We start from the raw sequence: 16,406 nt of genomic DNA on the forward strand, positions 1-16,406 counted from the left end.
GCTTGTGAATTGTCCTTAGGGCGAAAGAGTTTATCTCATACCACATAGCCTGAGTTACAGTAAAACAAAACCAAAAAGGCCTTCTAATTCGTTAGTTTTAGGTTAAGAGTGAGATATGGGGATAAGAGGTTATTTGGCAGGATAGGGGAAAAGAGAAGATTTTTAACTGTTAACATAAAGAGAAATATTAGCAATCTTCTAGTAGCAAGTAATGTATAAGTGTCCAGTCTTTGAATTTAGTACATGTGGGTTCAAACTCCAATACCACCACTTCTTAGCTATAAAACTGTGGGCACTTTGTTTCACTTATTTGAGCCTATATTTTCTCATCTGTGTAAAAGGAATAATAATAGTACTCGAGGGGGGGAGAGAAGATGGCGGAAGAGTAAGACGCAGAGATCACATTCCTTCCCACAGATACAGTAGAAATACACCTACACGTGGAACTGCTCCTACAGAACACCCACTGAACGCTGGCAGAAAACGTCCGACCTCCAAAAAGGCAAGAAACTCCCCCCGTACTTGGGTAGGGCAAAAGAAAAAAGAAATAACAGAGACAAAAGAATAGGGACGGCACCTGCACCAGTGGGAGGGAGCCGTGAAGGAGGAAAGGTTTCCACGCACTAGGAGCCCCTTCGTGGGCGGAGACTGCGGGGGGCGGAGGGGGGAAGCTTCAGAGCCACGGAGGAGAGCGCAGCCACAGGGGTGTGGAGGGCAAAGCGGAGAGGTTCCCGCACAGAGGCTCGGCGCCGAGCAGCACTCACCAGCCCGAGAGGCTTGTCTGCTCCCCCGCCGGGGCGGGCGGGGCTGGGAGCTGAGGCTCGGGCTGCGGTCGGATCGCAGGGAGAGGACTGGGGCTGGCGGCGTGAACACAGCCTGAAGGGGTTGGCGCACCACAGCTAGCCGGGAGGGAGACCGGGAAAAGGTCTGCAGCTGCCGAAGAGGCAAGAGACTTTTTCTTGCCTCTTTGATTCGCGGCGGGCAAGGAGAGGGGATTCAGAGCGCCGCCTAAACGAACTCCAGAGAAGGGCGCGAGCCGCGGCGATCAGCGCGGATCCCACAGCAACAGGGGCGCAGAGGGAAAATCGGAGAGACTCCCGCACAGAGGCTCGGCGCCGAGCGGCGCTCACCAGCCCGAGAGGCTTGTCTGCTCCCCCGCCGGGGCGGGCAGGGCTGGGAGCTGAGGCTCGGGCTGTGGTCGGATCGCAGGGAGAGGACTGGGGCTGGCGGCGTGAACACAGCCTGAAGGGGTTGGCGCACCACAGCTAGCCGGGAGGGAGACCGGGAAAAGGTCTGCAGCTGCCGAAGAGGCAAGAGACTTTTTCTTGCCTCTTTGTTTCGCTGCGCGCAAGGAGAGGGGATTCAGAGCGCCCCCTAAACGAACTCCAGAGAAGGGCGCAAGCCACGGCGATCAGCGCGGACCCCAGAGACGGGCGTGAGACGCTGGGGCTGCTGCTGCCGCCTCCAAAAAGCCTGTGTGTGAGCACAGGTCACTCTCCACACCTCCCCTCCTGGGAGCCTGTGCAGCCCGCCACTGCCAGGGTCCCGGGATCCGGGGACAACATCCCCGGGGACAACATCCCCGGGAGAACGCACTGCGCGCCTCGAGCTGGTGCAACGTCACGCCGGCCTCGGCCGCCGCAGGCTCGCCCCGCCTCCTCCGTACCCCTCCCTCCCCGCGGCCTGGGTGAGCCAGAGCCCCCGAAGCAGCTGCTCCTTTAACCCCGTCCTGTCTGGGCGGGAAACAGACGCCCTCAGGCGACCTACACGCAGAGGAGGGTCCAGATCCAAAGCTGAACCCCAGGAGCTGTGCGAACAGGGAAGAGAAGGGGAAATCTCTCCCAGCAGCCTCAGAAGCAGCGGATTAAAGCTCCACAAACAACTTGCTGTGCCTGCATCTGCTGAATACCTGAATAGACAACGAATCATCCCAGATTCAGGAGGGGGACTCTGGGAGCAGGAGATATTAATTTTTCCCCTTTTCCTTTTTTTTGTGAGTGTATATGTATATGGTTCTGGGTGAGATTTTGTCTGTATAGCTTTGCTTTACAATAGCTTTATTTTACTTCACTATATTATAGCCTCTTTCTTTCTTTCTTTCTATTTTTTCTCCCTTTTACTCTGAGCTGTGTGGACGAAAGGCTCTTGGTGCTCCAGCCAGGCATCAGGGCCGTGCCTCTGAGGTGGGAGAGCCAACTTCAGAACACTGGTCCACAAGAGACCTCCCAGCTCCATGTAATACCAAACGGCAAAAATCTCCCAGAGATCTCCATCTCAACATCAAGACCCAGCTTCACTCAACGACCAGCAAGCTACAGTGCTGGACATCCTATGCCAAACAACTAGCTAGACAGGAACACAACCCCATCCATTGGCAGAGAGGCTGCCTAAAATCATAATAAGGCCACAGACACCACAAAATACACCACCAAACGTGGACGTGCCCACCAGAAAGACAAGATCTAGCCTCATCCACCAGAACTCAGGCACTAGTTCCCTCCACCAGGAAGCCTACACAACCCACTGAACCAACCTTAGCCGCTGGGGACAGATACCCAAAACAACGGGAACTACGAACCTGCAGCCTGTGAAAAGGAGACCCCAAACACAGTAAGATAGGCAAAATGAGACGACAGAAAAACACACAGCAGATGAAGGAGCAGGCTCAAAACACACTGGACTTAACAAATGAAGAGGAAATAGGTAGTCTACCTGAAAAAGAATTCAGAATAATGATAGTAAGGATGATCCAAAATCTTGGAAATAGAATAGACAAAATGCAAGAAACATTTAACAAGGATGTAGAAGAACTAAAGAGGAACCAAGCAATGATGAAAAACACAATAAATGTAATTAAAAATACTCTAGATGGGATCAATAGTAGAATAACTGAGGCAGAAGAAAGGATAAGTGACCTGGAAGATAAAATGGTGGAAATAACTACTACAGAGCAGGATGAAGAAAAAAGAATGAAAAGAACTGAGGACAGTCTCAGGGACCTCTGGGACAACATTAAACGTGCCAACATTCGAATTATAGGGGTACCAGAAGAAGAAGAGAAAAAGAAAGGGACTGAGAAAATTTTTGAAGAGATTATAGTTGAAAACTTCCCTAATATGGGAAAGGAAATAGTTAATCAAGTCCTGGAAGCACAGAGAGTCCCATACAGGATAAACCCAAGGAGGAACACGCCAAGACACATATTAATCAAACTGTCAAAAATTAAATATAAGGAAAACATATTAAAGGCAGCAAGGGAAAAAAAACAAATAACACACAAGGGAATCCCCATAAGGTTAACATCTGATCTCTCAGCAGAAACTCTGCAAGCCAGAAGGGAGTGGCAGGATATACTTAAAGTCATGAAGGAGAAAAACCTACAACCAAGATTACTCTACCCAGCAAGGATCTCATTCAGATTCGATGGAGAAATTAAAACCTTTACAGACAAGCAAAAGCTGAGAGAGTTCAGCACCACCAAACCAGCTTTACAACAAATGCTAAAGGCACTTCTCTAGGCAAGAAACACAAGAGAAGGAAAACACCTACAATAACAAACCCAATACATTTAAGAAAATGGGAATAGGAACATACATATCGATAATCACCTTGAATGTAAATGGATTAAATGCTCCCACCAAAAGACACAGGCTGGCTGAATGGATACAAAAACAAGACCCATACATATGCTGTCTACAAGAGACCCACTTCAGACCTAGGGACACATACAGACTGAAAGTGAGGGGATGGAAAAAGATATTCCATGCAAATGGAAATCAAAAGAAAGCTGGAGTAGCAATTCTCATATCAGACAAAATAGACTTTAAAATAAAGACTATTACAAGAGACAAAGAAGGACACTATATAATGATCAAGGGATCGATCCAAGAGGAAGGTATAACAATTGTAAATATTTATGCACCCAACATAGGAGCACCTCAATACATAAGGCAAATACTAACAGCCATGAAAGGGGAAATTGACAGCAACACAATCATAGTAGGGGACTTTAACACCCCACTTTCACCAATGGACAGATCATCCAAAATGAAAATAAATAAGGAAACACAAGCTTTAAATGATACATTAAACAATATGGACTTAATTGATATTTATAGGACATTCCACCCAAAAACAACAGAATACACATTTTTCTCAAGTGCTCATGGAACATTCTCCAGGATAGATCATATCTTGGGTCACAAATCAAGCCTTGGTAAATTTAAGAAAATTGAAATCGTATCAAGTATCTTTTCCGACCACAACGCTATGAGACTAGATGTCAATTACAGGAAAAGATCTGTAAAAAATACAAACACATGGAGGCTACACAATACATTACTTAATAATGAAGTGATTACTGAAGAAATCAAAGGGGAAATCAAAAAATACCTAGAACCAAATGACAATGGAGACACGACGACCCAAAACCTATGGGACACAGCAAAAGCAGTGCTAAGAGGGAAGTTTATAGCAATACAAGCCTACCTCAAGAAACAGGCAACATCTCGAATAAACAACCTAACCTTGCACCTAAAGCAATTAGAGAAAGAAGAACAAAAAAACCCCAAAGCCAGCAGAAGGAAAGAAATTATAAAGATCAGGTCAGAAATAAATGAAAAAGAAATGAAGGAAACAATAGCAAAAATCAATGAAACTAAAAGCTGGTTCTTTGAGAAGATAAACAAAATTGATAAACCATTAGCCAGACTCATCAAGAGAAAAAGGGAGAAGACTCAGATCAATAGAATTAGAAATGAAAAAGGAGAAGTAACCACTGACACTGCAGAAATACAAAAGATCATAAGAGATTACTACAAGCAACTATATGCCAATAAAATGGACAACCTGGAAGAAATGGACAGATTCTTAGAAATGCACAAACTGCCGAGACTGAACCAGGAAGAAATAGAAAATATGAACAGACCAATCACAAGCACTGAAATTGAAACTGTGATTAAAAACCTTCCAACAAACAAAAGCCCAGGACCAGATGGCTTCACAGGCGAATTCTATCAAACATTTAGAGAAGAGCTAACACCTATCCTTCTCAAACTCTTCCAAAATATTGCAGAGGGAGGAACACTCCCAAACTCATTCTATGAGGCCACCATCACCCTGATACCAAAACCAGACAAAGATGTCACAAAGAAAGAAAACTACAGGCCAATATCACTGATGAACATAGATGCAAAAATCCTCAACAAAATACTAGCAAACAGAATCCAACAGCACATTAAAAGGATCATACACCATGATCAAGTGGGGTTTATCCCAGGAATGCAAGGATTCTTCAATATACGCAAATCAATCAATGTGATACACCATATTAACAAATTGAAGGAGAAAAACCATATGATCATCTCAATAGATGCAGAGAAAGCTTTCGACAAAATTCAACACCCATTTATGATAAAAGCCCTGCAGAAAGTAGGCATAGAGGGAACTTTCCTCAACATAATAAAGGCCATATATGACAAACCCACAGCCAACATTGTCCTCAATGGTGAAAAACTGAAACCATTTCCACTAAGATCAGGAACAAGACAAGGTTGCCCACTCTCACCACTATTATTCAACATAGTTCTGGAAGTCCTAGCCACAGCAATCAGAGAAGACAAAGAAATAAAAGGAATCCAAATCGGAAAAGAAGAAGTAAAGCTGTCACTATTTGCAGATGACATGATACTATACATAGAGAATCCTAAAGATGCTACCAGAAAACTCCTAGAGCTAATCAATGAATTTGGTAAAGTAGCAGGATACAAAATTAATGCACAGAAATCTCTTGCATTTCTATACACTAATGACGAAAAATCTGAAAGTGAAATTAAGAAAACACTCCCATTTACCCTTGCAACAAAAAGAATAAAATATCTAGGAATAAACCTACCTAAGGAGACAAAAGACCTGTATGCAGAAAATTATAAGACACTGATGAAAGAAATTAAAGATGATACAAATAGATGGAGAGATATACCATGTTCCTGGATTGGAAGAATCAACATTGTGAAAATGACTCTACTTCCCAAAGCAATCTACAGATTCAATGCAATCCCTATCAAACTACCACTGGCATTTTTCACAGAACTAGAACAAAAAATTTCACAATTTGTATGGAAACACAAAAGACCCCGAATAGCCAAAGCCATCTTGAGAACGAAAAATGGAGCTGGGGGAATCAGGCTCCCTGACTTCAGACTATATTACAAAGCTTCAGTAATCAAGACAGTTTGGTACTGGCACAAAAACAGAAATATAGATCAATGGAACAGGATAGAAAGCCCAGAGATAAACCCACACACATATGGTCACCTTATCTTTGATAAAGGAGGCAAGCATATACAGTGGAGAAAAGACAGCCTCTTCAATAAGTGGTGCTGGGAAAATTGGACAGGAACATGTAACAGTATGAAATTAGAACACTCCCTGACACCATGCTCAAAAATAAACTCAAAATGGATTAAAGACCTAAGTGTAAGGGCAGACACTATCAAACTCTTAGAGGAAAACATAGGCAGAACATTCTATGACATACATCACAGCAAGATTCTTTTTGACCCAGCTCCCAGAGAAATGGAAATAAGAACACAAATAAACAAATGGGACCTAATGAAACTTAAAAGCTTTTGCACAGCAAAGGAAACCATAAACAAGACCAAAAGACAACCCTCAGAATGGGAGAAAATATTTGCAAATGAAGCAACTGACAAAGGATTAATCTCCAAGATTTACAAGCAGCTCATGCAGCTCAATAACAAAAAAACGAACAACCCAATCCAAAAATGGGCAGAAGATCTAAATAGACATTTCTCCAAAGAAGATATACAGATGGCCTACAGACACATGAAAGAATGCTCAACATCATTAATCATTAGAGAAATGCAAATCAAAACTACAATGAGATATCATCTCACACCGGTCAGAATGGCCATCATCAAAAAATCTAGAAACAATAAATGCTGGAGAGGGTGTGGAGGAAAGGGAACACTCTTGCACTGTTGGTGGGAATGTAAATTGATACAGCCACTATGGAGAACAGTATGGAGGTTCCTTAAAAAACTACAAATAGAACTACCATACGACCCAGCAATCCCACTACTGGGCATATACCCTGAGAAAACCATAGTTCAAAAAGAGTCATGTACCAAAATGTTCATTGCAGCTCTATTTACAATAGCCAGGACATGGAAGCAACCTAAATGTCCATCGACAGATAAATGGATAAAGAAGATGTGGCACATATATACAATGGAATATTACTCAGCCATAAAAAGAAATGAAATGGAGGTATTTGTAATGAGGTGGATGGAGTTAGAGTCTGTCATACAGAGTGAAGTAAGTCAGAAAGAGAAAAACAAATACAGTATGCTAACACATATATATGGAATCTAAGGGGAAAAAAAAAAAAAAAAAAGGCCATGAAGAACCTAGTGGCAAGACGGGAATAAAGACACAGACCTACTAGAGAATGGACTTGAGGATATGGGGAGGGGGTGGGGTGAGATGTGACAGGGTAAGAGAGTGTCATGGACATATATACACTACCAAATGTAAAATAGATAGCTAGTGGGAAGCAGCCGCATAGCACAGGGAGATCAGCTCGGTGCTTTGTGACCACCTAGAGGGGTGGGATGGGGAGGGTGGGAGGGAGGGAGATGCAAGAGGGAAGAGAAATGGGAACATATTGTATATGTATAACAGATTCACTTTGTTATAAAGCAGATGCTAACACACTATTGTAAGGCAATTATACTTCAATAAAGATGTTTGAAAAAAAATAAAATAAAATAATAGTACTCATTGGCTTCATATGAGATATTAAAATAAATGTAACCTCTAACACAGTACCTGGCATATAATAAATACTAAGTAAGTGCTAACTACTATTAGTATTGTATGGAGTGAAAGCTTTCAGAAGTAATATTATTGGTTCCCTTTGATCCTAAAGCAACAAACTGGTTCCATAGTACAACTGATTATTTAAAATATTAAACACTTGGCTAAGAATGGGTGAAATTACCCAGCTTCCACAATGTTTCGTAATCTAACTCCATCTATTTTAGATCATTGCGTTTTGTTGTAAAGTTTATTGAATAAAGTACCAGCCCCATAGTATTAATAATTTCTGCTGCTTTTAGCTTCTGCACAGGATCCTGAACATGATGGGTGATCAGTAAATATTTGAAAAGCCAATAAATGATTGAATATTCTGAAACATTCAAAAAGCTATAATTTTGAGACTTCATTTAATAAACGCCTATCATACCATTGTTGGGTAGCATAGTGAATAATTAGATAATGAAATTAGCATCTTTACTTTTATGCAGTGTCACCACTTAAAAATTGCCTGACTACAGTAACTTTTAATAATAAGTTATTTGGAATTTTTCCTTTTGTAGTAATTTAGACCTGAAAGTGTAGCTATGATCTACTACAATGCGTTTGCTTTACAAAAAGGAGAACTAAGTCCCAGGTACATTAGGTTCTAGAGATAGTATTAGAGCCCAGGTCTCGTCATTTCAAGCCAGAATTATTTTGACTTTTTCTTTTAATGTCTGTCTGTCTTTAATCATAGTGATGTGATTTGAGAAATATCCAATTATTTAGAGGTATCTTCCATAATAAAGTAAGGAATAGTTTAGAAGATACTTTGGGATTTCAATTGTTCCATTTCAAATATCTGTTTATTTTTCACACATTTGTAATAAAATTTTTACCACTGTGTATTTTATAAAGAACATAATTATTAGTAAAAGCTTGTTATTTTTATTATTAAAGTATTCTAATGAAAATTAGATTCTAAGGCTATTAGACTAATTTCATAATAAAGCTTATTCCATTAGTTTCAAAGGCAGGAATGATACCATTTTAATTAAATGATTTTTTTTCTCTTAATTTAAAAAAAATTTTTATGGAAGGCACTCTTCAGCCATTATCTGCTAAAATTATGTATTCTGAGTTATCGTGTATCTATATTTACTTTGTAATCCTGAAAAATAACGTTACTTTGGTTAACACATGTCCTTTGGAGTTGATATAAGATTAGCTGAAAGTATTGGGAATAGTATGTGATTGATTACTAGGCTTCTTTGACATATGATTGAGAACCTTCTCTATTGCATCAAAATGAGTTCATCTATTATAAAACGCCCACTGTTCTTTTTGTTTCTCAAATATTGTGATTACTTCCAAGGTCTCCCAAAATTTTAGGAGTAGATACTAGAATATTTTTCCACATAAACTTAACCCCTTAAAAGTTTTTAGTTTAACTGTTTTGAATTTTCCTGAAAATAGTCCTAAGAAGCATGGTGTCTATATTTAAATACTTATATCCATTCTATTGAGTGATACTAAGATACATACTTCCAAGGGGGAAAGACCATGTCAAACAGTTACTCCTCTTACAATATTTTTTAAGTTATAATAAAGCTTAAACTGAACTGGAAACATTTAGATCCTATAGAAGTTAACAAGAAAAAAAGAATCAGATTTAAAGGCATGTAATATCCCAGTTGTTGTTCTTTAATCTGCTGTTTACATAAAGCTAAGAATTCATCAGATACAAGGAGGGTTATATGCAGAAGTATTTACAGAATAAAATTTAGAAAGATCAGTCATCTATAAAGTAGATGCATATTAATAGCATGCACATAAAATTGTATTATTCTTAGTAAGCTATTTTCATACCTGATATGTAGGTTTTATTACTGAAAGTGATATGACAGTGAGCCTAATTTCAAGAGATTTACCAAGAGACAAACTAGATACATGAAAAGATACTAATCAAAGATAAAAAGTAATACACACTGGCCTACATTAAATGCAGAACACATGCTATTGACCAGTAGTTTCCAAACTCAGGCTGTGCAGCAGAATCACCTAGATACTTTTTTTTTTTTTAATGTATATTCCCAGACTCAATCTGTTTCCTGACTTAGAAATTCTAGGCCTTAAAATCTATAGTTAAAAATTTTTTTTCTCCAAGTGATTCTAAGGGGTAGCCTCAGATGGATGGATATATGGTTTTGAAGCATAAATGTTGTATAAATATGCATAAGTAGTTGGGATAATTGTGGACCACTTCGTGGAAGTAGTGGATTTGAGATTGTGATTTGAAAAGAGGCTAGGCACAGTTGTAATTGTGAGAGTAGAAAGTGCATAGGCATGATTAGTGTTTTATAGAGCAAATGATCCCTAAAGCAGAGAGGTGGAAAACTGTTGGAGGAGCTAGATAAATGCCAGCCTGGAGATTTGGGGATACTGGGCTTTATCTCTTAGACAATGGGGAGCTCAGTAACTGAAGTTTTTTCCAAGGAGATTTTATATATATATAAAGCAATTTTAAAAGAATACATCTTCTGTGTTAATATTTGGGATTGACTGGAAGGCTGGGAGCTAAAGACAAAGTAAACAGGAGCAAACAGATTTGAGGTGTCAAGGGTTTGTGTAGAATACTTCTTGTGCTAATGAAAATAAGAAGAGCAGGGGACCCAAGATGATAGTAAAGGAAGAACTGAAAATTCTTACAAAGAAAATGCAATCCTAACAATGACTTGGTCAGATACAAAGGGGAACAAACATTACAAACCTTGTGCCTGCATATCTAAAAGGTGACAATCAGAAAGTATTTACCAATTTTCAAATAGAATACACCGAGATCATCTCTATAAGGAGTTCTAAGTTTTTTAGAACTGTTTAGCCAGATATGGCTAAATCTTTACCACATAGAAAATAGTGTAACTAGTAAATAAATTACTATTTTCAGAAACACAAGAACATTCCCTCTCCCACATGTAATTTTGATACCATAAAATAATTGTATTTTCTCATTCAACTCAACATCAGTTTATTTGTGTAACAAATTAAATCTAGTGATATATATATGGACCCAAGAGACTTCTTTAATAAACAAACATTGTAAGTTAAATATGTTCTCTGAAATATCTTACAAATGAAGACAAACTACATTTAGCTGAAATACAAGGAATCCATTAAAAGGGTATCTTATTAGAAAAATACAGATTATCAAATATTATTTGCACAATTTTGGATGTCATGTAATCTGAGAAGTCATAGCAGTTATTTCAATAACACATCAGGTTGATAAGCCATGTTGATATTCTTTTTTTTTAATAAATTTATTTATTTTATGTATTTATTTTTGGCTGCGTTGGGTCTTTGTTGCTGCGCACAGGCTTTCTCTAGTTGCAGCGAGCTGGGGTTACTGTTCATTGCAGTGCGCAGGCTTCTCATTGTGGTGTCTTCTCGTTGCAGAGCACGGGCTCTAGGCGCACGGGCTTCAGAAGTTGTGGCACACGGGCTCTAGAGCGCAGGCTCAGTAGTTGTGGCGCACGGGCTTAGTTGCTGCACGGCCCACGGTGTGTGGGATCTTCCCGGACCAGGGCTTGAACCCGTGTCCCCTGCATTGGCAGGCAGATTCTTAACCACTGCGCCACCAGGGAAGCCCCCAGCCATGTTGATATTCTTTTTTTTTTTTTTTTCATGTTGATATTCTTAATAAACATTTTAAGGCCAGAGCAAATGGAGTGGATGAGTACATTAAAAGGCTATAACGAGGATCTGGCTCCACAGTTGGGCATATCTAACTCTCGAGCATCAATGACTAAATTAAAGAACAGTGAATCAATTATTTGTTGCAAACTGGATATTAAAGCTTTAAAAACTGTCTGCCCAAGTTCATTACTTACTGGTATCACCCACTCTCTTTCCCAAGTCATACTCTCCAACTTTTTTTTTTAATTTTATTGAAGTATAGTTGATTTACAATGTTGTGTTAATTTCTGCTGTAAATTTTTTTAATCGCCTATGTCCTTCATTGTCCAAAGCTCTGCCTTAGGTCAGCTAGATATTCTGAACAGCACTGGTGCCCAAGTTATGAGCAACAACATTTCTGACCCATGTTTTACATTAACCCTGGATGTTGTGGCTCATGTTCAATTTTAGCAAATATAAGGAGAAGGTGGCTCACAGCCTAGAAAAAGGAAACAACAAAAAGAACAGTTAACAAAACCTTGTTATCTCTCCTAGTGCTCAATTACCTGTGGCAAAGGAATGCAGTCCCGTGTTATTCAGTGCATGCATAAGATCACAGGAAGACATGGAAATGAATGTTTTTCTTCAGAAAAACCTGCAGCATACCGGCCATGCCACCTTCAGCCCTGCAATGAAAAGATCAATGTAAATACTATAACATCACCCAGGCTGGGTAAGCAGACCAAAAAGGGGATGATTTTGAGAAACATGGAAATGATCATGGCTTCTTCTATTTTGCATATCACTTTAAAGCTTAGTTATCCATCTATACTAATTAGTTTGGTTCTGACTAAATTGGATCTATTCAACTATAGTTTAGTCCAGATGATCATGTGGGTAAAAAATCCTAAAGACAAAACTATTTTCATTCCTGAGCTGTCTACTCAGGTCCAGGCCCTGGAACTATGAATGCCATACCACCCAAGGTCATCCTATAAAGGGTTGAAGGATGTAACCATATTTTTGGTTCTGACCGGTCCCATGGCAGAACCCTCAATTAAGGTAATGTCTGTGGAAAGGTGAGGTTGTAGTGTACACCTTGGATCTCTTCATTGTTAATAGCCTTCCTTGTGATCCTGGGTAAAATTATCCTTTGGAGAGACAAAGAGTAAAAAAATCACTTTCAAGGAGAACAGTTGCATGTATCTACACCACTGAACAAGAAGTACTATTTTTTTCATCTTTAAGGACATAATGTTAAATAAAAATAAATAGTAGTAACATTGATTTACATAGTTTTTATGTTATAAAATGCTTTCACATATATTCTCAATTCCTGCTATTTAATCTAATACATCATCAAGAAGTAGAGTATGTATTTTAAGTATATATATCCTGCATTTGAATAACAAATATTCATGAATGAATTAGCCTTTATTTTTGTGGCAGTTAGTGGCTTTTAATAGCACTGCTGCCTGGAGTCAGTGGGTTAATATATGTTTAACACCTTCAGTTGTTTTTTTTTAATTAATTTTTATTAGAGTATAGTTGATTTACAATGTTGTGTTAGTTTCTGCTGTACAGCAGAGTGAATCAGTTATATACATACATATATCCACTCTTTTTTAGATTCTTTTCCCAGATCGGTCATTACAGAGTATTGAGCAGAGGTCCCTGTGCTATACAGTAGGTCCTTATTAGTTATCTATTTTACATATAGTAGTGTGTATATGTCAATCCCAGTATTCCAGTTTATCCCTCCCCCCTTTTGCTCCTTGGCATACTGAGTGAAGTAAGTGAGACAGAGAAAGACAAATATCATATGATATCACTTATATGTGGAATCTAAAAAAGTGGTACAGATGAACTTATTTACAAAACAGAAATAGAGTCACAGATGTAGAAAACACACTTATGGTTACCAGGGGGGAAAACCTTCAGTTTCAATTTGTATGTATAATCTCCAGGGGATCAGTTTAATCATACAGAATAATATTGCCAAAATGCAAGGATCTAAATTGTCATAGATACTTTTCCAGGCATACGATTCAATCAAATGGAAAAGTTTGTGTTCTTCATGGAAATATAAAAATTCTCTTTTTTAAGCCAAATAATTAACATTTCTAAGAAATAATCAGTTCAAGTAGAATTAAAACTAGTTAAGACAAAAAGTTAAGCAATCCTAGAGCAGATGCTCTAAATCCTTGTATTCAAAAACAGCATAATCCCTTTCTCCAACAATTATTTGGAGCCCTTCTTGAAGTATCATGTGTCAGAAAATAATGAATTAAAAGGAGAATTTAATTAAAACTCCATTTTCTCTGTTCATTTTTTCTTGAAGGCACATCCCCAAACACAGAAGCACAGTGGTTGGAAAATCTTAAGGTTTTTAAACATAAATTAATGAATCATACTAGAATAGTGGCAAAAGGAACAGTTGTAGCAGAACTGTCTTTTATTATACATGCCAGAACACGCTATTTCTTCAGAAAAACTGGGACCAAATCTACATGACTGAATTTTTTATACCAAGAGCTCATTTCAAGCACTTTATTGCTGTAAATTTTAGTCACTTTTGATAATCAGCTTTGATTTTAAGGATGCCTGAAATTGCAATTCTTAAATATCCCAGCTGGACATGTCTGCTGCTATCTAGGAAACGAGGAATGTGAAATAAGTGTGAGCAGATTTTTGTTTCTCTATGTCTTTGCAATGTCATCCGTAACAATACTTATTAATTTGTATTCTCGTAGTGGTGGACATATTGAACACATTCATTTTTCTTTTTAATCTTCTCAACTAAAAATCCAAAACAAGCTTAAATGAAAGCCATGAAATGGAAACTTAAAAGCCATTTGCAGTACACTTATTGGATTTGGGAAATCTAGCTTTAATAAGTCTATAAAAGCTCATGAGTAAGACCATTATTCATTCACTTTACTCCTTTATTATAGGGTATGTGTGTGTGTGTGTGTGTTTCTTTATCTTTTATGCTCTGCAAGGTAATATACATGAGTCAACGTGTGTGTACAAAATCCCCCAACTTAAGTGATTGCTCTTTGTTTCTACTCATGACACCTAGTTTATCTCATGACACCTAGTTCCCTGTGTTCTGCTTCACAGCTGCTCTGACTTTCAAGTGCCTGGGAAATCAGTGGCCTGTGTACTGCCGGGTGATACGTGAGAAGAACCTCTGTCAGGACATGCGGTGGTATCAGCGCTGCTGTGAGACGTGCAGGGACTTCTATGCCCAAAAGCTGCAGCAGAAGAGTTGACCTCTAGCAGGCTGGCTCTTTGCAATTACATTATTTATAAACACACACGCTAGCATGTTTTTCAGACCAAATATTATCAGATTACATATAATTTAATCAAATTAATTTATTTTTTTGCCTGCCACACATCCAATATGGTGTTTGTTTTGGTTCTACAAACATTTTGATTTATACTATATGGCTTCATAAATAATTTTATATAAATAAGTTGGATCCATTTTCCGGAATAAAAATAAAAAGGGAAAAACAAAAAACCAAGATCTTTAGGCTTTAAAAAAACAAAAAAACACAACATTTTTTTAAGTTAGGGCTGTCTCTAAGATGCTACTCTCTCCCCGACAATACCATTGAGTTATCCAGAATGTATACTAATTTAGCATAATAGTTTAGTTATATATGGAGAGAAATCATTTTTGTTTTTTGGTATCCTGATGCAGACCTAGCCCATTTTCTGTAATCTGCAGTAGATGTGTCAACATAACAAACCTCATAGTGTTGAACAGGTTTTTAGAGAATGTATTATTCATTGCGTTCAGATTTAGAGATATCCATAGGAAAAATTCTACTGTAATTATAGCCTTATTTTAATAATGAAAAAGAAAAGTCAAAATAGAGACTTTGATCATGTTCATGAACATGTACTTGAACACAAGTATTGTAACAATGAAACACTGTAATGATTTACACTGAATCACCATTGCACTGTTGATATAGTGTAGAGAAACCGTTATAGAAATGGTAACATCCTACAAAAGTGTGTATTATTTTAACATGTTGTCATTAGATTTTAGCTTTTTAAAATATTTTGAACAAAGAAAGCGTTGATCCCCTCATTTCCTTGTATCTTTTTAGCAGATCTATAAAAGAATATAGTACTTAGCCTCACAAATCATAATGAGAAAATTTACTAGTTTTCAGTCTTTTCCCTAGAAACAAGGAAAAACAAAAAGCTTATAATACTGTGGTAGTTTCATTGTGTTTTTTCTTTCTAAAAATTAAAAAAGTTTTACAATTCTGTGAAACGTTTAAAAACCAGCTTAAAGGTTTTCTTGTGAGAAAATATTGTACATGATTCACATGATTTCTTAGATTTTTCAATAAAATATGTGAAACTTCCTGCTGGGAGGCAATTCTTCATGAGTCTCTCACATTTCCACATGTCTTGGCACTGTCTGCTTTTGTTCTGGAGTGTCTTCTAAAGGATGTTTGTGTAATGAACAGCCTTGGAAGGTAAAGATAGCGTCTTTTTTGGAGCAAAGGGCAGACATTCTTATTTCTCATTATGAAAGTTTCAGATTCCTTAAAATTGGGGTCCCTCTCCTGTAATACAGTTCACTGCATGTGCAGGTACCGCCTGGCTCTCTTCGTGTCACCCTGTGGGAATTGGGGCTCAGGGAACCAGTGCAGGAAAATGCTGATTCTCTGGCTACTGCTGTTGCCGTAAGTAATAAAGTCCTTTGTCTCTATCCTAGGAGTTTTATGTCTTCTGCCCTGAAAGTGTGGCAGGCCAACTTGCTAGATTGCAAGTAGAGTAAAGCCTCAAAGTCTTCACAGTTCTTGACACCTTCCCTCATTAGTATTTTCACCTTCATGTTCATACGGGGCACAGTTTGTTTCTAGACTGTCCCTTACTTT

General features: G+C 38.4%; 1 protein-coding gene across 1 annotated transcript in view; it reads left to right on the forward strand.

Annotated features, from left to right (window-relative positions):
- ADAMTS19 (ADAM metallopeptidase with thrombospondin type 1 motif 19) overlaps nucleotides 1-15,826 on the forward strand; it is a 298,785-nt gene extending 282,959 nt beyond the window's left edge. Inside the window, exons 22-23 of the mRNA XM_057540882.1 lie at nucleotides 12,052-12,229; nucleotides 14,620-15,826. Coding sequence (XP_057396865.1) covers nucleotides 12,052-12,229; nucleotides 14,620-14,771 — 330 coding nt within the window. The 3' untranslated portion in view covers nucleotides 14,772-15,826. The remainder of the gene's footprint in view (nucleotides 1-12,051; nucleotides 12,230-14,619) is intronic.
- The last annotated feature ends 580 nt before the right edge of the window (nucleotides 15,827-16,406 follow it).

The sequence above is a fragment of the Balaenoptera acutorostrata genome, chromosome 2 (genome assembly GCF_949987535.1).
Source record: "Balaenoptera acutorostrata chromosome 2, mBalAcu1.1, whole genome shotgun sequence".
In the NCBI taxonomy this organism is placed as follows: Eukaryota; Metazoa; Chordata; class Mammalia; order Artiodactyla; family Balaenopteridae; genus Balaenoptera; species Balaenoptera acutorostrata.